The sequence below is a fragment of the Pongo pygmaeus genome, chromosome 8, assembly GCF_028885625.2.
Source record: "Pongo pygmaeus isolate AG05252 chromosome 8, NHGRI_mPonPyg2-v2.0_pri, whole genome shotgun sequence".
Lineage (NCBI taxonomy): Eukaryota > Metazoa > Chordata > Mammalia > Primates > Hominidae > Pongo > Pongo pygmaeus.
Window position 1 is genome coordinate 50275789 of NC_072381.2, and position 21021 is coordinate 50296809.

At 42.0% G+C, this 21021-nt stretch overlaps 1 protein-coding gene across 25 annotated transcripts in view; it reads right to left on the reverse strand.

The window, feature by feature from the left end:
- Window positions 1-1312: 1312 nt before the first annotated feature.
- Window positions 1313-21021, reverse strand: part of LOC129006839 (WASH complex subunit 2) — a 63919-nt gene continuing 44210 nt past the window's right edge. For 12 of the 25 annotated variants that reach the window (XM_063669836.1, XM_063669834.1, XM_063669832.1 and 9 more), the window contains 11 exons: window positions 20797-20899; window positions 16748-16900; window positions 15034-15216; window positions 9551-9679; window positions 9343-9423; window positions 8625-8747; window positions 7581-7643; window positions 7008-7220; window positions 4760-5380; window positions 3716-3893; window positions 1313-2013 (listed from right to left, as the gene is read on the reverse strand). In XM_063669836.1, the coding sequence (XP_063525906.1) occupies window positions 1874-2013; window positions 3716-3893; window positions 4760-5380; window positions 7008-7220; window positions 7581-7643; window positions 8625-8747; window positions 9343-9423; window positions 9551-9679; window positions 15034-15216; window positions 16748-16900; window positions 20797-20899 (1987 nt within the window). In that variant the 3' untranslated portion in view covers window positions 1313-1873. The remainder of the gene's footprint in view (window positions 2014-3715; window positions 3894-4759; window positions 5381-7007; window positions 7221-7580; window positions 7644-8624; window positions 8748-9342; window positions 9424-9550; window positions 9680-15033; window positions 15217-16747; window positions 16901-20796; window positions 20900-21021) is intronic. The other 13 variants (XM_063669840.1, XM_063669838.1, XM_054437024.2 and 10 more) reach the window with 2 other exon arrangements.

Genomic DNA, 21021 nt, shown 5'->3' on the forward strand with positions numbered 1-21021 from the left:
GAAACTTTTTCCCCAACATAAAGATATCCAGAATGTGAAGCTACCATTAAAAATGTTGACATAGGCTGGGAGCAGTGGCTCACGCCTGTTAATCCCAGCAACTTGGGAGGCCAAGGTGGGCAGATGACGAGGTCAGGAGATCGAGACCATCCTGGCTAACATGGTGAAAACTTGTCTACTAAAAATACAAAAAATTAGCCGGGAGTGCTGGTGGGTGCCTGTAGTCCCAGCTACTCGGGAGGCTGAGGCAGGAGAATGGCATGAACCCGGGAGGCGGAGGTTGCAGTGAGCCGGGATCACACCACTGCACTCCAGCCTGGGTGACAGAGCCAGACTCCATTTCAAAAAAAAAAATTGTTGACATAGATCTTCATTCACTGATATGTGAAAACATCCCTAAAGTTCTAAATACGAGCTACAGAATCACATCAACAGTCTAATATGTCTGTAGCCTAAACGCTAGTTGGCAGTTGATCTGCAAGCGGGATTAGGAAATATTTCAGAGCCAGCATCTCCTTGCACCATCCAGGTACCTACACACTTGAGGCCACCAAGTCACCTGCGCAGCCCTTGCTCCTCCAAGACCAACCAGGGCTCCCCAGACCCACAGGCCTGAATCTGAAGGACAGCAGTCTGCCTGACAACAGTGACTCGGAGATCTCAACCTAAGGACAGAAGGAAGATGCATAAAATGAATAGGGGAAAGGAGTGGCCAACTAGCAAGTGCCCTTATCTGTCATCACGTCACTCTCATAGCAGACCTGGGCAAATGGTTGACCTGTGGAAGCTGTACAAAACGTTTGACTCTGGGTATGAGTAATTCCCCTTCCGATCTTACAGTGCCCAAAGAAGAAGTAAGTAGCTCCAGGATCGCTGAGACCAACCTGGGCGGTCTACAGGACTGTGCTGTGGTGACAGGCTGCATAGTCAGCAGCAAGACGACAGAGCACCAAAAAACACAGATTAGAATGGGGTCAGCCATCCAGGTAGCTAGTGGCTACTGCCTTTGTCGATACAGATAAAGAACATTTTCATTCCTGCGGAGTTCTATGGGGCAGTGCTGCTCTAGAGGCTGACATTTCCATCCTCAGCACTTCCCCCGGCTATTACCTAGGTTCATTCTGCTGTTTCCACAAGACAAGGATGGAAAAGGATGCCTTAGAGCAATGGTCAGCAAACTGTTTATATAAAGGGGCAGATAGAAAACATCTGAGGCTCTGTGAGCCATCCAGCCTCTGTCATAATCACTCAACTCTTACATTGGAGGTAGGGTGAGAGCAGCAATAGACAGTAAGTAAATAAATGAATGTGGTTGTGTTCCAATAAAATTTTATTAACAAAATATGACAGTGGGGGGGCCATAGTTTGCCAAACTTTGCCTTGGAGGACATGCAGAGGCACCCTCAGAATTCAGTGAAAACCTGCTCCCATATTGCTAAGACTCACGAAGTATAATCTCTCATCTTCTTTCTCTTTCCCCTGCCCAGGCCCTAAGTTAGGGTTCCCATCCATATAACAAAGACTTCTGGATAGGTGGCATTTGCTATCTCTGAGATTCCCTGCCTACCCATAAAAGCCACAGAGATTTCTTCTTTTACACACCGTGAAGCATATTATGGCCCCAGCAAGGCTAACTAAATCAAACTGTGGTTTAAAAACAAAACAAACCAACCACTGTGAAATATTTATTTTTGTTTTGTAGTATTAAGCATGATTAAACCAGTGCAGAAAAATACTAAGTACATTGGGTAAAAGATGAGCTAGCTGTTCTAGTATTTGCTTTTTGTAATCCAGTTAAGACCATGAGCATATACAACATCATCACTAACTCAACAATGTAGCTGCAGGGTAACATGTGGATACCCTGTGTGCTCTACTGGCCTCCAAAGGCATTCAGGGGATCATCAAAGATGTTGGACACCTTGTGTTCAAATCTTGGTTCAGGTGCGGCCTGTGCAGATCGGCTTTTTGGTTTGGCTGTCTTAGCCTGGATACCAGAGGAGAAGATGTCATCTTTAGAAAGAAAAAAGAAGAACAGTTGCTGAAGAGGGGTGGGGAAAGGTACTTTTAAGACACATGCAAGGAAACCACCAAAGACCCAGCTCTGGTAACAGCATGGAGTACCCTAAAACACTAACCTAGAACTCAAGCCTCTTAGATTCTGGTTCTGTGTTTGTTACTTATTAAGTTTTATGATCACACACAGGTTTCTCTTGGAGCACAATTTCTTCAGCTACAAAAGTGTATGTATGTGCGTGTGCAGGACAGAAAAATGGGAAGGGTAACTTGATCTCCAAACCAGCCCATGCCCCTACCATCAGGGACAATGGACTTATTTAGATATTCTTTTCATTCTGGGTTTTAAAAGAGCAATAAAAATATGCAAAGGGAAATCCAACATAGGACCCACCTGTTTTCTTTCAGAATAAATGCACTGATTTGAGGCATCTCGATGTAAGACTGTAAGCCTCCGTCACTGCATTCATTTAGTGTTTCACTGACTCAAAAGCTTGTCTTATCTAATTATGGTACTTACCCAGTAATGTTACTGCTAGGGTTTTATCCAACCATGATTTTAGCATGTATACATAAAGTTAGGTGTACACAAATGGTAAAGACCACAGCATTATTTGTAATAAAGAAAACAGAAACAATCGAGATTGCCGTCAACAGGCTAATGGCTAAATACAAAGAAATTGTGCACACCACTGAAAACAAGGAAGGAGATCTCTATGTACTGACATGAAAAGACATTAAGTAACTAAAAGAGCAGAATAGGTAAATATATTCTTACTTTTTAAAAAGGTGGGTATATATTGATGTGTACACAAACATATATTAATATCACTGTGTCTGAAAGGATACACACCAAACTGTTACTATTACCTCTAGGGGTTATTCACTTTTTACATTTTCTGAATTGCATGAATCTATTACAATAAGCATGTATTACTTTTTTTGTATTTAAAATAATGAATGAGTTCCCTTCTGCGCTCCATGTGGCGGGAAGCAGGGGAGACAGAGCACACGGCTTGCTGGAGGCACAGAGCCACTGTGTGACTCTGCAGCACCAGCTGTCTCCCAGTTAGTATCAAGGTCTAGATTGACGGTGGAGTAGGAAATGTGTATGTGGCCTCAGCCCACAGGATTTATCAAAAGTCCAATATTTAGGGTTCTCGGGCATTTGCCTTGTCTACTAATAAAACAGAAGTTGTGCCATATAAGGAAGACAAGCTTTTTTCCAAACACCAAAGACCTCAGTGAGATGCAACGCCTGAGGTAGGGCCTACACCCAGGTCTAGACTTGCTCTCTTCTCGCTCAGAACCATGGACACTCCCTGTCCATCTGGAGCTCTGACTCAACCAACCATATCATACCCAAGGCAGTCCCCGGTCATTTCTGATCAAACCTCCTTTCATAACATCAGGATGTGTCACAGATGATTGGTGAGATGCACTGAGATCAAAGTTAAATTATACTTAAACGTCAAACTCTGGGTGCCTTCAAATTCTTTGATGACTATCATAGGAAAGAGTTACTTCACTAAAATAATTAGTCCATCTCTTACCTATCTTCAGCCTAACTCAGGATTACACTGAAGTGGACCCGCTGGGGTGCATTTTCCAGAAAAGGGCCAAGCAAAGGTAGCGGGAAAAATACCAAGTGACGGAAAGGTAAGAATTCTCTAGGTCAGATGTAGAAAACCAAACTTACCCATATCATCATCAAATATAGACTTGGCTTCCACTTTCTTTTTGGACTTTTCTTTTGGTTTTACAGTTAAGTCAGCAAAGATATCAATGTTATCATCAAATAAATTAGATTCCAATGTTTTCTCCTTCTCTCTGGTTTTCTGAGAGGGTTTAATTGCTTCTGTAGCAAATATATCATCCTTGTTAAGCCAAAAATACATACAAAACAATGTTAAATCAATTTTTCTTTTTAAACTCAAACACGTCAACAAGCTATGGAAATGCAATTGGCCAGGGTGTGTGGAACAGCCTCGAGACTGCCCCCTCTGCCTGGGATGCACTACCCTAGATCTCTGCACAGCTTGGCCCGCCCATCTCACCCCGGCTCAAATGCCGGCACTGCAGTGACACCTTCTCTACCAGTCCTGCCTAAAGGAGCACCTCCCACCCCTACCCACCACTCTGCCCCAGGTTATTTTCTTCATGACACTTAGTACTATTTGAAAACATCTTAATTATCCATTGCCCTGTTTGTATTTGATTATCTTCCCAGAGAGCTCTGAGGAGCCTAGCACTTCTCTGAGTTCACCTCGTGCCTGCAGTCCCCAGGTGCTCAATAAACATCTGCTGAGCAAATGCCACTGAAAGTCTTATTGCCTGCATGCACTACATTGTCAGCTCCAGCTAGGGCCAATGTCCCCAGAACCAGAGGTTAAACTCCCAAGCTGGACCAGTGGAGCTGTATGCCATGTCACCGAGTGGCATGCCCGGGAAGCTGATTACAACAATATTCTATAAAAATTAAAAAACTGTAAAAACTAGAGAAACCAAGACCTGTATCAATGATCATGGCCAGCCAAGAAATACATCCTACATGCAACAAAACAAAAAACCACTTCTGAATCAACGTTAGACTTATTAATAAAAGAACCTAATTATAATTACTAAGCAAGTGGCTATGGGGTATGCATGCAACAAGCTAAACATAATCTATGGCTCAAATAAGCCAATCAGATACCTTCCTTAACTTTGAGAACAGACACAAAAACGTGTTAAGTCCTATTACCTCAAAAATATCTTGTGTTGTTGATATGACATCCTGCTGACTATTGGATTTTGTCTCATTCTTCTTGACTTTCTGATCTGTAAAGAGGTCATCCTCATCTTCCAGGAGAGGAAAGGGATTTGTTTTCTTTGCTGGTTTTGGTTTAGCAGACTGAAAGAGATCATCATCACTGCTGGCCTCGCCTAGAGCAGGAAACATGGGGCTCTTTGCTTTACCACCCACTGGTGGGTTGGCAAGATTCTCTGCTATCTTTGCCTTGGGTTTTGTTCTCTCCACGGACTGAGATCCGGTGCCCGTGGAAAAGATGTCCCCAGAATCAAAAAGGTCAGCCTCCCCTCTGGAATGACCCAGAGACTTTGCAAAGGGGCTTCTGTCCACTCCAGGCACAGGACCACCTTCCCAAGGTGCAGCGGCAGCTGCCAGGGCCTCCTCAGTGCTGTCTTCTCCACTGGCTGCTCTAAGCTGTGGCCGATGGCCATTTGGGGAAATGGTGCCATCAGCCCACTGTGCAATGGGTCCTCTGGGGACACTCATGTCCTCAGCCTCGCTGGACTCCTGTGCAGCCAGCCGCCTAGCTGCACGGGTCTGCGGTCTACGCTTCCCTCTCATCTTGACACGGCTCTGCAACGGCAAAAAAACACACATTGATCTGATGATAAAATAAAGTGTTCAAAGCTACCATGGCAAATAATCAGTGACTCAAAGTATTGTAAGGTTATCTGGTCTACTTCAATGAAGATATTATCTAAGAACATAGAAGAGGTTATTTCTTAATGATTTCCAAGGAAGGAGTTTAATAGCTCCTAGTACTCCAAGACTAAGTCATTCTTAATCCTTTAGAGTTCTCCATTTTTTAATCTTTTCAGGGCAGTTTCAGTTCAGTTTCACATAAAAAGCTTCATCTGTTGCTGGAAACCTGGAAAGTAGGCATGTTGGCTCTCTGTGTCTCACAACCCCTCCCTTGGCCCCTACTCTACCCTCAATAGAAACGTGGGTATCTTTCAAAACAAGAAAGAATCAGGGAATTCTGGTATTAACCTTTGTTAGGGGGCTAGTCTAAATTCAGGCTCCAGGAGCGGGGAGAAACATGACACAATAAAGAGAGGTAATAATCTAAGGTGCTGTTTTCTTCAAGTCAATAAACATTGAATTCAAATGTTAAATATTCCACATAAGAAATATGGCTTAGAAATCAGAACTTTTCATATAATCTCAAAACATGAATCACTTAGTAGCAATGATGCAGTATTTATGATATTTTCCAAAATATACAATCAAGTAGAATTTTGAGAAGCTACAATCTACTTTGGGCAAAGTATGATTGTGTTGTCAACTTCAGGGGAATGTCACAATTTTAGTTGCCAATTTAAACTTAATTAAAAAAAAAGCCAATGAAAATTGTCGTTAAAGGCAGGCTGTTTAGTTTTGCACAAGGAAACAGGTTTGGAAACATTTGAAATGAATCTATTTGCCAGGGTAGGTCATTCTGTGTCCTGTCGCTTACTTGGAGATCAGCTAAAGCTTTCTAGAGAAGGGAGACTGGATAGAAACAAGAAACCCAACTAAAATGAAAGGAAAACTTCAAAGGGTTCACAGTCCATTGAGGAGATCCCATGAAAGTGTCGCTGCTGTGGGAACTTGGTGCGGGGAGTGCAGGGCACAGTGACCTAAGTGGGGATGTGGAAGCACAGCTGTGGACAGAGAGGAGAATTCCTCGTGAGGAGGCAGCAGGAGCCTTGGGCAGCAGCAGAACAGACCATGTGTGTTCAGGGAGTGGCACCTGATGTGCCTGGAGTCAGGCTGGAAAGTGTGCAGTAACTGGTGAGGAAGCTGCACACATGGGCTGGCACCAATTGTAAAGGGGTTTCATACCAAACCCAGGAGCCCGAATGCTCTCCCTGGAGCAGCAAGGAAGTGCCAGCAGGAGGGGCATGATCTGCTCTGTGGTTAGAAGACCCCCAGGTGGCAGTGCTGGAAACCTGCAGGTGTCAGACACCAGCCAAAGTGGTGAGACGTTACTGTGGCTACTGAGCAGAATGCAAATGTACCAAATGCAGGCCATGGAAAAGCAGGTGCAGGATGAGGGGGGTGCGGGGAGAATGGAGGGGGGAGCGGCTGAAGGAAGGATGAGGCACCCCTTCAAAAGGAAAGTCAAAGACTGCTGTGTATGCAATTGATAAGCTAGAAAGAAGCATATGCATGTTCTGGTTAAAAGAAGACAGCAAGGAAGCAAAGATGGTTTCATCACCTTGTTTGCACTGTGTAAGGTGTCTGCCTGAGCTGGAAGATCAAAACTCACACCGGCCTCCCCACTCCCGGGAAGGACAGGCACACTTTCCAGACCGTGGCTCCTTCTGTGTTCAGATGAAGGAAAAGCCAATTCTGGCAAAACAGGCTTTACTTCAGAGATCTGGGAAGCTGCTATGGGCAGCAAGGCCGCTGGGTTGATCGCTAAATTTGCCTAAAGAAGAAAAATGAAACTCTGTATTTGTTCTTCAACACAGCAGTCTATTATCTTTACTGTGACACATGACAAGATTTGGTGCACATAATGTATAATACGAGAGGAGAAGAGTAACGTAGGAAAATCGCCTGATCTAGTCTCAGAATTAAAACAGAGCGTCTGACACCTATGCCCACCACTGGGCTCAAAGAATAGATGTTAAAGACGCAGCACACAAGAGACAACAACTAGGTGCAGGGGAGGGGAGGTGGGGGAAGATATGAGAAGATGCTTGGCAGCAGCTGACAAAAGTAGGAAACCCAAAAAAGTTTATAGATGCCACAGGGCAGGCAATGAAGATTCCAGTGTTTTAATTACTTGTATCTTCCCGATCCGAGTGGATGGTTCTTTGGTTTTAAATGGAGCGAGACCTGATGAGTCCTGTGTAAAATTACATCCAGTTAAAAATCCATTGGGGAAACAGAAAGACAAGTGTTTCTTATGCCTGTAAATAAATCTGTGATGGAGCAAAACTGCCACTTTCTGTAGCTCTTTAATGGGAAAGGCATTCAAATCTCTCCTGGGGCCTGACGTTTCACTAGCACTACTTCACGTATGCCTCCTCCTCTGTCACGTAAGTGGAAAGTTGTCAGATCAGATATGGAGTCAAGGAATACAAGATGAGTAAGATTCCCAAGAGTCACAGTTTATCGGAGCACCTAAAACTGACCAGCAGGCAAAATTACCATGTTGGTTATCAAATAGAAATTTCAAGGAGCACACAAAAATTCAACCATAGCCCCATGCACTGGCTCTAAAAGCACAAGATCTGAGCCCCAGGAAGGGTCAGTGGTGATGTGCTGGTCCAAGTGCCTCAGGTTTACAGCTCAGGACACTAAGGCTTCAGTGAGACACCCTGGGACACCTGCACATGGAACTGGCACTCGCTCTCCAGTCCTGGGCTGTTCCCAGGAGGAGCTCCACAGCGTTCTGAGAAGACTGCTGCAGAGTACGGCCCAACAGCAATGACCTCGGGAGAGGCAACACTGAGAGCAGGCAAGAAATCAGATGTAATTTATATTTATTTCTATTTTAATTCTATTCCAAGGAAATCCAGAGGGAGAAATAAATTCTTTAGTGGGAAGAAGATTCTTCATCCTACCTTAACTCCACTTCAGAGTCAAATCTGGCATGGCATCAAAAAACACTAACTATTAAAGTATAGATTCACGAAACTCTGGAGTGTGGAGAGAGGAGAGGGGAGATGACTCAGGGGGAGTGCAGTGAAGACAAAGTGGTAGCCCTGGTTGCTGTTTCCTCCTTAATGCAGACAAGTCTGAATAAACTGTGGGTCTGCATAATGGAATTTCTCTGTACTGGGATGCAAACAAGAGCTGAAAATCCTTAAAGAGGATTTCTAACCTGAGGTGTTTCCGGCTTCCATATGCCTTTTTCTTTAATACCTTGAATGGTTTCAGGATGTTTCTGGTTTTTGACAGAGTCAACAGAGTAGTCTTTTTTCACTACTCGCTTTTTCTCTTGTACCTTCAAAAGAAAAAAAATACCAAAAAGCCATCAAATATCTTAGAAATTTTAAGGAAAAATCATAATGCAAAAAACAATCCTGGCTTCTGAGTCTTAAAAATACTTTCTCAAATGAGGGCTGAACCAACTCAAAGGTAGCATTTCAGAAATAGCATTCTGAAGACTGTGGCTGTCACAGGAGTCCTCTCTATGATAAAAAGAAAACAGAGCACTTACAAAAACCTACTGAAAATGACATAGAAAGGCTAAAACTCAGACTCAAAGCTTTGCACCTGAAAGGCACGAATATTTAGTCACCCCAGTGTAGGCAATGGTCTTTCAATCAACCGTTTAAACATCACACAGATGTGTAGTACAGTCAGAGAGCCTGGATTATTAATGTTTTAATGTTAGTATAGGGAACATAAGATGAGGAACAACAGAAACTAAGCATTGCATCCTCCATACACGCTCCCCTCGGCATGTTATTTGCCATTCGTTTAGTAGGAAGCAGCACGACTCTCCTAGGATTTTCCTTAATCATCTAACTGGACGTTAGTTTCCTTTCCCAGAATCTTTCCCACACAACCCAGTATTGAGAACAAAAGGCTGGTACCAAAGGCTGGGACTTGGCAGAGCTGAAAAGATCATCATCTTCATCATCCCCAAACAGGCTCCCAACACTTGGCTCTAACAGCTAGAATAAACAAGACCCAAGTTCAATATCCAAAAGCAAAACAATTTACAAGGAGAACTAGGTGAGCTGTTGAGATGGTACCCAATACAATAACAAGTCATAATGTGGGGAACCATTTGGAACTGACCTTGGTTTTTTTGGTGCCAGCAAAAAGGTCAACATCTGGGTCATTGTCCTTTTGGAGCTTGTGGCTGAAAAGCAGCTCTTCATCCTGGAAGACACCTGTGCTCTTGGGGCGGGCATCAGGATCACGGCCCTGGGAACACGAGGGAAGGTCATGTGTGATTAGAGCTGTAAGAATTTATCTCAAGGAAGTTACACATGTAAAGATGGACACAACAAAGATGTCCCCTGCAGCTGTATTATATTAGCAAAAGGCTGGCCACAGCCTAAAAGCCACTCAGTAGGGGAATGAAACATTGACAAAATGGAATGCTATGGCGCTTCCAAAAATACCAGAAAATATATTTATAAATACAAAGTTTACATATATATATATATATATATATATATATATATATATATATATATGCGCACAAGCTTTAGAGATAATCTTTCCAGGTTATATATATTATATAAACTTTGTATAATATCTAAATTTTTTTATTAGAAAAGCAATCCATTAGTTCCATAATGAGAAACATTTTGAAGATAAAAAACAACTGAATGAATTCTCTACATCTCATTTCCAAAGGGAAGAAGAGACAGCAGCTGACTCAAGCACAAACTACACAGAGTGGTCAAGTATGTATCCCTCACCTGTAAGCACTGCAGACCAAAGACCTGGCAGAGGTGCGACCACAAGCCTTCCCATGCGTGTCCATCACTTCTGCCCTACTTTCAGACTCTGAGTGAGTCCCTTTTTGTTTACTAGATATCTAACATTTAAAAGTTACCATCAACATTACTGGTTTGATAATATAATGCTCCAGACCTGACATTCTAAAATTCATCCCTATTTCTTTATCACAGCCACAGATTAAAACTTAACAAAAAGGCCAGGCGTGGTGGCTCATGCCTGTAATCCCAGCACTTTGGGAGGCCAAGGTGGGCAGATTACCAGAGGCCAGGAGTTCGAGACCAGCCTGGCCAATGTGGTGAAACCCCATCTCTACTAAAAATACAAAGATTAGCCGGGTGTGGTGGCGTGTGCCTGTGGTTCCAGCTACTTGGGAGGCTGAGGTGGAAGAATCCCTGAACCTGGGAGGCGGAGGCTGCAGTGGGCCGAGATCACGCTGCACTCCAGCCTGGGCAACACAGTAGGACTCCATCTCAAAACAAAACAAAACAAAACAAAACAAAAAAACTAATGAAAAACTTACTTCTAACAAAATAAATCACATTAACAATAATTATTATTGTTACATATAAAAATGAGTTTAACACAGCAAGTAAGGTTAAGTATTTCACAACCATGGAAAAATATTACAAAACCATACACAGTAATAGACTGGGAGAAAATATATCAAATTAATCATATTCACTGTGTGCAGCTCTCATTTATAAATAAGCTTATAGTATTGGTATAACAAAAAAATTCATAAAACATTTTTTGTAGAAATAAACATAGACTATTTCTTTGGTTAGATCTATAAAAAGGATTGGCAATCTATGACCTGCCAACCTGGTTTGCATAACATCACCATTGAGATCAAATTCATATACCATAAAATCTACCCATTTACAGTATAAAATGTAATGATTTTTTGCTACAATCTAAGTTTAGAACATTCTCATCACCCCCAAAAGAAACCCCAAACCATTAGCAGTAATTATCCATTCCTGCTCACTGCCACTCCCAGCCCCCAGTAACTACTAATCTACTTTCTGTCTCCATCGATATGCCTATTCTGGACATTTCATATAAATGAAGTCACATAATATGTGGTCTTTCATGACTGGCTTATTTTATTTAGAATGTTTTCAAGGTTCATCCATGTGGCAGCATGTATCAGTACTCTGCCTTTTTTATTACCAAATAATATTCCATTGTATGGATATACTATATTATGTTTAGCCATTGTTTCCATCTTTTGGCTATTATGAATAATGCTGCTGGGAGCAATCATATTCAAGTTTTGTGTGAACATGTTTTTATTTCTCTTGGATATGTACCCAGGAACAAAATTCCTGGATTGTGTGGTAGCTTTATGTTATAAGAATTTGAAGAACAGCAAACTGTTTTCCAAAGTGATTGTACTGTTGCACATTTGCAGCAGCAAGGAATGAGAATTTCCATTTATCCACATCCTTACCAATACTCGTTACTTCCTTTTTTTTTTTTTATTATGGTCCTCTTCCTAGGTATGAAGTGGTATGTCATTGTGGTTTTGGCTTCCCTGACACTGAGCATCTTTCTATATCCTGTTTGGCCATTTGTCTATCTTCTTCAGTAAAATCTCTATTCAGATGTCTGTCTTATCTATTTTTTTTCAGACAGGGTCTCATTCTGTCACTCAGCCTGAGTGCAGTGGTGTGATCACAGCCCACTGCAGCCTTGAACTCCTGGGCTCAAAGGACTCTTCTGCCTCAACTTCCCAAGGAGATAGAACTATAGGAGCATGCAACCAGGCCTGGCTAATTTTTTAAATTTTTTGTAGAGACAGGATCTTGCTATGTTGCCCAGGCTGGTCTTGAACTCCCGGCCTAAAGCAATACTCCCATCCTGGTCTCCCAAAGTGCTGGGATTACAGGCATGAGCCACGACGCCTGGCCTATCCCTTCTGGCCTATCCCTTCTTTCATCTGGGCTATTTATCTTTTTATTATTGACTTATAAGTCTTTTACATATTCTGGATCTAAGTCCTTTACCAAATACATGATTTGTAAATCTTTTCTCCCATTTTGTGGGTGGTCGTTTGACTTTCCAGATGGTGCCCTTTGAAGCATAATGTTTTTCATTTAAATAAAGTCCAATTTAGCTATTTTTGTCACTTGTGCTTTTGGTGTCTTATCTAAGAAGGCTTTGCCTAATCCAAGGTCATGATAATTTACTCACATACTCTCTAGATTCTAGGAGTTGTACAGTTTTAGTTCTTACATTTGGATCTTACACTGGATCTGAGTTTATTTATTAATGGGTCCAACTTCATTCCTTTGCATGCAGATAATCAGCATCCTGGCACATCTGCTGAAGACTATTCTGTCCCCACTGAAATATCTTGGCACCTTAAGCAACTGACTGTAAATGTGAGGGTTTATTTCTAGACTCTCAATTCTACTTCACTGATCTATATATTTTAACCTTATGCCAATACCACCCTGTCTTAAAGTAAGTTTTGAAATCAGAAAGTGTGAGTCTTCTAACTTTGTTCTTCCTTTTCAAGACTGTTGGCTATTCTTGGTCTCTTACACTTCCATAAAAATTTTAGGATCAGCTTGTCTATTTCTGCAAAAAGCAAGCTGGAATTTTGATAGAGATTACAACAAATCAATTTGGGAAGGAAGTATTGCCACCTTACCAATATTAAGGTTTCTGGTCCATAAACAGAGACGTCTTTCCATCGATTTTAGGTCTTTAATTTGTTTCAATGTTTTGTAGATTTTAGTTTACAAGTCTTGTACTTCTTTTGCTAAATTTACTCCTAAGTATTTTACCCTTCTTGGTATTACTATAAAAGAAACTGATATCTTAATTTCACTCATAAGCTAGTAATTGCTTATGAAAGTTACTACTAGTAGGTTGGGTGCAGTGGCTCATGCCTGTAATCCCAGCACTTCGGGAGGCTGAGGCAGGTGGATCACCTGAGGTCAAGAGTTCGAGGTCAGCGTGGCCAACATGGTGAAACCCTGTCTCTACTAAAAATACAAAAATTAGCTGGGCATGGTGGTGGGTGCCTATAATCCCACCTACTCGGGAGGCTGAGGCAGGAGAATCACTTGAACCCAGGAGGCAAAGGTTGCAGTGAGCCGAGATTGTGCCATTGCAATCCAGCCTGGGGGACAAGAGTGAAACTCCATTGCAAACAAAAAAAAGAAAGTTACTAGTAGTAACTTTCAAAAGTTAGTAAATGTTCATTACTAGCTTACAGAACTACAATTGGTTTTCACATATTGATCTTACATCCTTCACTCTTAATGACTTTAGTTATTTCCAATGGATGTTTTTTGCAGATTCCTTAAGACTTTCTATATAAAAGATCATGCCATCTGCAAATACAGATTGCTTCACTTCACTTTTTCCTTTCCAATCTGAATGCCTTTTATTTCATTTTCTCACCTACATGCCCTGCTTAGAATCCCCAGTACAAGGTTGATTAGAATTACCAAGAGTGGACATTGTTGTGTTGTTCATGATGTTAGGGTTGAAAAGAATGCAGTCTTTCACCATTAAGTATGATGTCAGCTGAGGGATTTCATAGATGTCCTTTATCAAGTTCATTAAGCTTCCTCCTATGCCTAATTAATTGAGTGCTTTACCATGAAAAGGTTTGGATTTTATTGAATGCTTTTTCTGCATCTGTTGAGATGATCATGTGCCTTTTAATTCTGTATTTTATTGATACAGTGCATTATATCAACTAATTTTAGATGTTGAACCAACCTTGCATTCCAGGGGTAAATCTCACTTCTCATAATGTGCAATCCTTTTTATATTTTGCTGAATTGGGTTTGGTAGTATTTTTGTTGAGGATTTTGGCCTCTACATTCATAAAGGATATCTGTAGCTTTCTGGTGAGGTCACTGTCCAGTTTTAATATCAGGGTCATACTAACCTCACCGAATGACCATCATCTTTTTTTTTTTTTTTTTTTTTTTTTTGGAGATGGAGTCTCATTCTGTTGCCACGCTGGAGTGCAGTGGTGCGATCTCGGCTCACTACAACCTCCGACTTCCTGGTTCAAGCAATTCTCCTGCCTCAGCCTCCCGAGTAGCTGGGATTACAGGCACACGTCATCACGCCAAGCTATTTTTTGTATTTTTAGTAGAAACAGGGTTTCATTATGTTGGCCAGGATGGTCTCGATCTCTTAACCTTGTGATTCACCCACCTTGGCCTCCTAAAGTGCTGGGATTACAGGTGTGAGCCACCACACCCAGCTGACCATCACCTATTTTTATTAATAAAACTTACTGGAACACAGTCATGCCCATCCATCTTCATGTTTCTTAGGGCTGTTTTCATGCTGCCAATGGCAGAGCTAGGCAGTTATGACAGAGCCCAAATAGGCTGCAAAAGCTAAAATAGATATTATATGGCCCTTTATAGAAATAGTTTGCTGACACCTGATCAGTATGAAAGGTTCATCTACAACACTTTTTCTTAAACTGAATGTTAGAAATACTTAACTGTACAGCTCCAGCCTAACTTCCCTTTCCTGTTGTTTACATCCCACAACTGGCCAAGGGGCAAAGCTTTGCTAGAAGGAACAACAAGGTCTGTAAATCCCAGAAGAGGGGAGTGAAATTCTAATCCCCTATCGTAACACTGCTACTTGAGGTAAGAGTTCCTGATTAAGATTCCCAAATATCTAAATGACTGCAGAGAATCATTAACACGCTACATTGAAGGTTAAGATTCCTTCAGAAACTCACATGACAGAATGACAACCATGAGATGAGAGTCTTTTATCTCATCTAGAGACTTGAACCACTATTGCTTTTCGCTTACCTTTCCTACTTCTTTCTGTGGAGCCTGGATAGTGTTTTGATCTTCCATTTTATCCTCTTCCTCATCAAACAAGCTAAGAACAGTTTTGGTTCTAGGCTTGGTTCCTTTGTCCAATGGGGAGGATGAAGAAAATAAATCAGAATGCTTGACTGCTTCCTGAGCAGATCTAGTCAAAAGTCCTTCCTGAAAATGAAAATAATAGGGGGAGAAAAATAAGTAACACCTGGAAATACAAATCCTATCATGGAGCCTGCCAAGCTCCTCATTAATTCAGTAACTGCCACATTTGCATGACTCAGGGCACAGTGAATCACATCTGTGCCCAAGTAACAAAACACTGAGGTCAATTCTTGATTGGCTGCTCCAAGAGACAGTCTTGTACAATCATCCGTAGCCAAAGATAACTTTTCCTGCAGTTTAAGACCATGGGTCCCTCTCTCCTATCAAGTGATAGGACGGCTATAATCCTGATGCACACTGGTTGCTCATGAACTAGGAAGAACTTCTAAGTGACAAAGATAACTAACACAAGTGCCAATCATTGGGAGTGGACCATGAATTCGTAGCATTTAACTAATACATAAGCCCCAAGGGGTAAATCTAATCAGGAAAATCAGACTCTCAAATTGTAAAAGGCTTACACTGTATAGGCAATTGAAGAAGAATCTCTGAAATAATTCTAAAATGCAGTATTTATTCATTCAACAAGTGGCACATTTCAGGTAAGATACCATTGATTATGAGGTACATCCCGATTTCAGAGTACTCAAACTATTAAAAAAATGCTTCTTTAAAGAAATACATAATTTATAACATAGTGCCTACTGTGTGCAAGGTAATATGCCAAGTACTACAGATATGATGGTGAGCAAAACAAACTGGGCCTAGTCCGCAAGGGGCTTACACTCAGGGAGAGGGCAGTACAGCAACCAGTCAGAGTCAAGTGTGGACCGGGACTGGGATAGGACTGGGGTCCACACACAGCCACTAGGAAGAGAATTTCACACAGGAACACAGGTACAAATGAAATGCTTGTATCACTGTAGCTCCAAGGAGCCTCAGCAGCAAATGCAAATGCAACACTCTTCACACAGGCCCTGGGAGATCTTAGACCTAAGCAGCTGGACACACAGCGTATAAGAAAAGTTAGAGAAAGAAAAGAGGCATATAGAGACTGAAGGCAACCACAAGGCTGGATGCCCAGGTGTGGCCAGCAGCACTACCCACAGACCTCCTACAAGAGATGGCAGACCGTCCAGGACATGAAAGCTAGTGTTTTAGAAAGAGCAGAAATTTCACTCTACTCTGTAATCCTTGCCAATATCATCTAAAAGTAAAAGGATGCTAAACTAAAATCTCCTTAAAACTGACATTTAAATTCAAGTGCAGTTGGGGACCAAAGGAGGACCAAGGGTAACAGGAACACTGCACAGAAGAGAACAAGTTAGAAAGCAAAGATGCCATGACGTGACAGTAACCACACAGACAGGAGCAGGCACACCACAGTGCACACACGTCTTGGAGAAGGGCCGGGAGGAAAGGCCCTGCAGAGGCTTCCTGCACTGTGGGGACACAGACTGCTTGTCTATGTTTTCGAATCTGTCTACAAATGGGCCATTTATTTTCTGTGGTCAAAAAACTTAAGGGGTTGTGTGTGTTTAAAACAACATACGAGAGACAAATGCATTCAAGTATACAAGAGAAAAAAGTCCACCTTTTCTGACTCAGCCACATCAGTTCTCCCAAATTTTAACGACTCCTTGGCACTCTCAACCTTCTTATCCACAGGCTTCACTCCAAGTTGTGCCTCCTTCTCTTCTTCATCGCTGAACAGCAAAGGTGGTGCCTCAGAGACAGTCTCTTTTTTCTACCAAAAGAAGAGTACATGACATCCACAACAATAAAAAAGTGTGTCTGACCAGCATGGCCATATACAGAACAAGCCCAAACCATCCTCTTAGGGCTTTAGCTAAATGTGATCAAGGAAGAGAGGACAGGATAGTGAAGGTAGCACCAAAAGGGAGAAGCAACAAACACCACCACCTGGGACTTGTGGACAGGACACTTCACGCCACCACATCACCTCTATCTGTCTACTTGTGTCTGTCAACCCCCATGCCTCCCTCACTCAGATCCTTACCTCTGCCACCAGACGATTATGAGTCTCTCTCTCTGCCTCGCTCTTCCTATATTTCAACTAGAAGACATCATCCAGAGTTGTCTTGCTAAAACAAAACACCTGCTGGATCAGGTCTTCTCCCAACCCAAACCTGCACTCCTTGCATGAAGCAAATGACACTCAGCAGACACCCCATTCTATCCCTCTACTTATATGCATCTCCTCCTTTCTTTGCTGTTCCTTAAGGTCACTGCAAACTTTCAAACTTCCATGCCACGCTGCCCTCGATGTCTGTAGATGCAAATCCTCCTCATCCTTCAAGCAAGGCCCCCACTCAGATGTCACCCATGGTCTCTGTCCTCTTCAGTTAAGTGTCAGTTGCTTTGTTGAATAAGCATAATATTTATCTCTCTACTTGACCCTTCCTTGACTTTCTTCCTAACTTATATAACAGCTAGCACACATCTGTTTGTCTGTTCATCTGAAAGGACTATACACTATATTTTCATGGCCAGTCCCAGCGTTTTATACCAACTCAGTGTTCAATACAAGTCTGCAAGCACTTCAGCCCATTTCTCGTCTCTTCCTTATCAGGGAGGCAGGGATTTGGGGACTAGGAAACTGAGGTTTGTGACTTTCCTGGAATTCATGGCATCTTTGCAGCAAGTGACTTATCAACAAGTTCTTGAGAAAAAACTAAAGCTCTATTATAGTATAGTATAGATACAAATCATACCATATGACACGAGGAAGTGTGCTTTGAGGCAATGCCTAAATCAAGTTAGGAAGGCATATTTGGGAAACTAAGGAAGGACATTGCTAATCATGATTTTAAAATGTGATGAATGAAGAAAGAAGAGAGCAAGGGGATTTTTAGTTAGGAAGAGATAAGTAAAGTGCAAAACCATTGAACTTGACATAAAAGAATACTGGAAGGCATAAAGAATTTCAGAAAAGATAAGGCAACCCTGAAGTGATTAAAGGAAAAGGCTTTTGCAGAACATCCTGGACTCACTGAAAACTACATAAAAATTCAATGCAGGCCAGGCGCGGTGGCTCACACCTGTAATCCAAGCACTTTGGGAGGCCAAGGTGGGCGGATCACAAGATCAGGAGATCGAGACCATCCTGGCTAACACAGCGAAACCCCGTCTCTACTAAAGAAATACAAAAAATTAGTCGGGCGTGGTGGTGGGCGCCTGTAGTCCCAGCTACTAGGGAGGCTGAGGCAGAATGGCATGAACCCGGGAGGCAGAGCTTGCAGTGAGCCGAGATGCACCACTGCGCTCCAGCCTGGATGACAGAGCAAGACTCCGTCTCAAAAAAAAAAAAAAAAAATTTCAATGCAAATAGTTGATAGGGGAGACAAAAAGAGACTTAAGTATGGCAAATCATATTCTTCCTTCATATATAACTAAGGTCCTTAAACCACAGAAAATGCTACCCAAAGTACCAGTTTTAATCTTCTTGAAGACAAGCTCATCCTTGTCATGAAGTTTACTTCCTGTTTTTTTTTTTTTTTTTTTTTTTTGAGATGGAGTCTCACTCTGTTGCCCAGGCTGGAGTGCACTGGCACAACCTCAGCTCACTGCAAAATCCATCTCTCAGGTTCAAGCGATTCTCCTGCCCCAGCCTCCCTAGTAGCTGGGATCACAGGCATGCACCACCATGCCTGGCTAATTTTTGTATTTTTAATAGAGATGGGGTTCCCCCATGTTGGCCAGGCTGGTCCCAAACTCCTGACCTCAGGTGATCCACCCACCTCAGCCTCCCAAAGTGTTGGGATTACAGGCGTGAGCCACCGCGCCTGGTCAAATTTACTTTCTTGATAGGTGTCAGAAAATAAGGAAAGTCTGAAGAAAAAAAAATTGTCTAAAATGGCTGCATCTTGGCCACATGGGTAATAGAAACCGGGCCTATGAACGAAAGCTGAACCTCACCTGCAAGGCCAGAGTCTGTCAAATATCACACTGACAGGTACCGATTACAACCTGCCTATTGGATGAAGCACAAAGGCAGCACAAAATCAACCATCCCTCTCCTGACCCTGCAACCCCTATGTACTCAATAGGGTAAAAGGCTAATGAGGAAAATATGTTAACCACATATTTACTTTATCTTATACACAATGTCACTGAGCACCAATCTGAATTAAGAAAGTCACCTTTGCTTCACTGCCCCCTTCTCCCATTTTCTATATAACAGAAATGTATAAATGCTGTATCTCGTGTGGCCCACTCTGGGACGCATTCGCAGTTTGTGCAGAGTCTCTTTACTGGGCTAGTAGTTCTCAAGCTTGGCTCAAAACAAAACTCACATCACATTTCTTTAAGTTCTCCTGCCTGTGGTTTAACCTTTTGGTCAACATAGGCTTACAACCAAGTCACAATTAACTTACACTGAAATATCTGTAAACAAGAAATATCTTTTATTTACTGTTGTCTAAAGATGATTATATTTCACAAATAATCAAAAACATGTAGGCTATTCAGCTACTTAAGTTGTGTGTCTTGACCTTTTGTTTTATTTAACAATCATAATTACCACAGGTTGAAAGAAGTTTTACAGCTCCAGAGGCTGCAAAATTCATTAATTTAATTGCTCAGTTATCCTCCAGAGTAGTTTATAATTTACAAAGAAAAATCAATCAGATCTCCTGACTCCTTTAACTGTACAGCCACTGGATGTCTTCAAAGTGGGAGATGTAAGTACAGAGCAGCCAAGGAAAGGCTCAGGAGCCCCACAGAAGCAGCAGCAGGGAGCCTGGGGCCCAGGGTGGGCAGCATGCTGGCCCAGGGCTGAGAGCTTCTGGTATAAGCTGCGCAACTCCATTTAACAGGAAGAGTTTTCTTCCATATCTCCTAGATATTTTTTGTTTGGAGTTTATTTCTAATTCCACAGTAATGCACAAATGCCTTCTTTAAAAAGGCTTTAAAAAGGCATTCAGAGTATGAAGTCCCCCATTCCATACCTTTCCCTGGACATAATCACTGGTAACAATGTGCTGTCGATGCTTTCAGGCCGATTTCCAGGCATTCATGTGTATTTCTTGTTTTGTAAAGTTTAAATTACACCATGTTTACGTGTTTATGCTTTTTTTTTTTTTTTTTTTGGCCTGCAGTATGTTTTTCATCCCAATAAGCTCCACCCTGGGTTTTTTCACCATTGTATAGTATTCCACAGTCTAATTGTACTAGGACCTGCGTGACCATTTCTCCACTGACGGAGTATAACGGCCTCAAGGTTCATGCATTTTGTAGCACATGTGAGAATTTCCTTCCTTTTTACTGATTGGCTAATATAAACCAGGACCAGTGTTAGTACTTGACACACACTCATAAAAGGAATGATTTTGCCTTAACTGGCCTAGTCTAATGTTAGCAGAATTCCATGCCAATGGGGCCCAAGCCTCTTCTGAGACCCAGTTCCTTGTTCCTACACCTGACACTGAATGATGGCTTTGCACGTGTGCTTCTTCTGTAGAATACTATTAATTAGAAGATCTCTTTCTGAAACCAGGCAAATAAGGCCTTCCATAAGACTCAGCCTCCAAGGTTAGGTATGAAGAGCTGATTCGGGGAAGTACCACTACTGATGCAGCATAAACTCAAGGACATTTCCTGGGACTAAGAGATGAAGAATACCGTTGTTGCAGGAGGAACAGATGTGGGAGGAGAGCCAAACAGAGAGCCTCCGCTATCAACATCGTCTTCAAAGAGGAGTGACACTCTCTGGGTCTTCTTTTGGCTACACACAAAAAAAAAGGTCAAATTAAGGAAAAGTGTGATAAAAAAACAAAAACCATAACAACAATATTTCTTCTAGACTGCACCTACAGGAACCCACCTACCACCCAAACACCCAAGCCA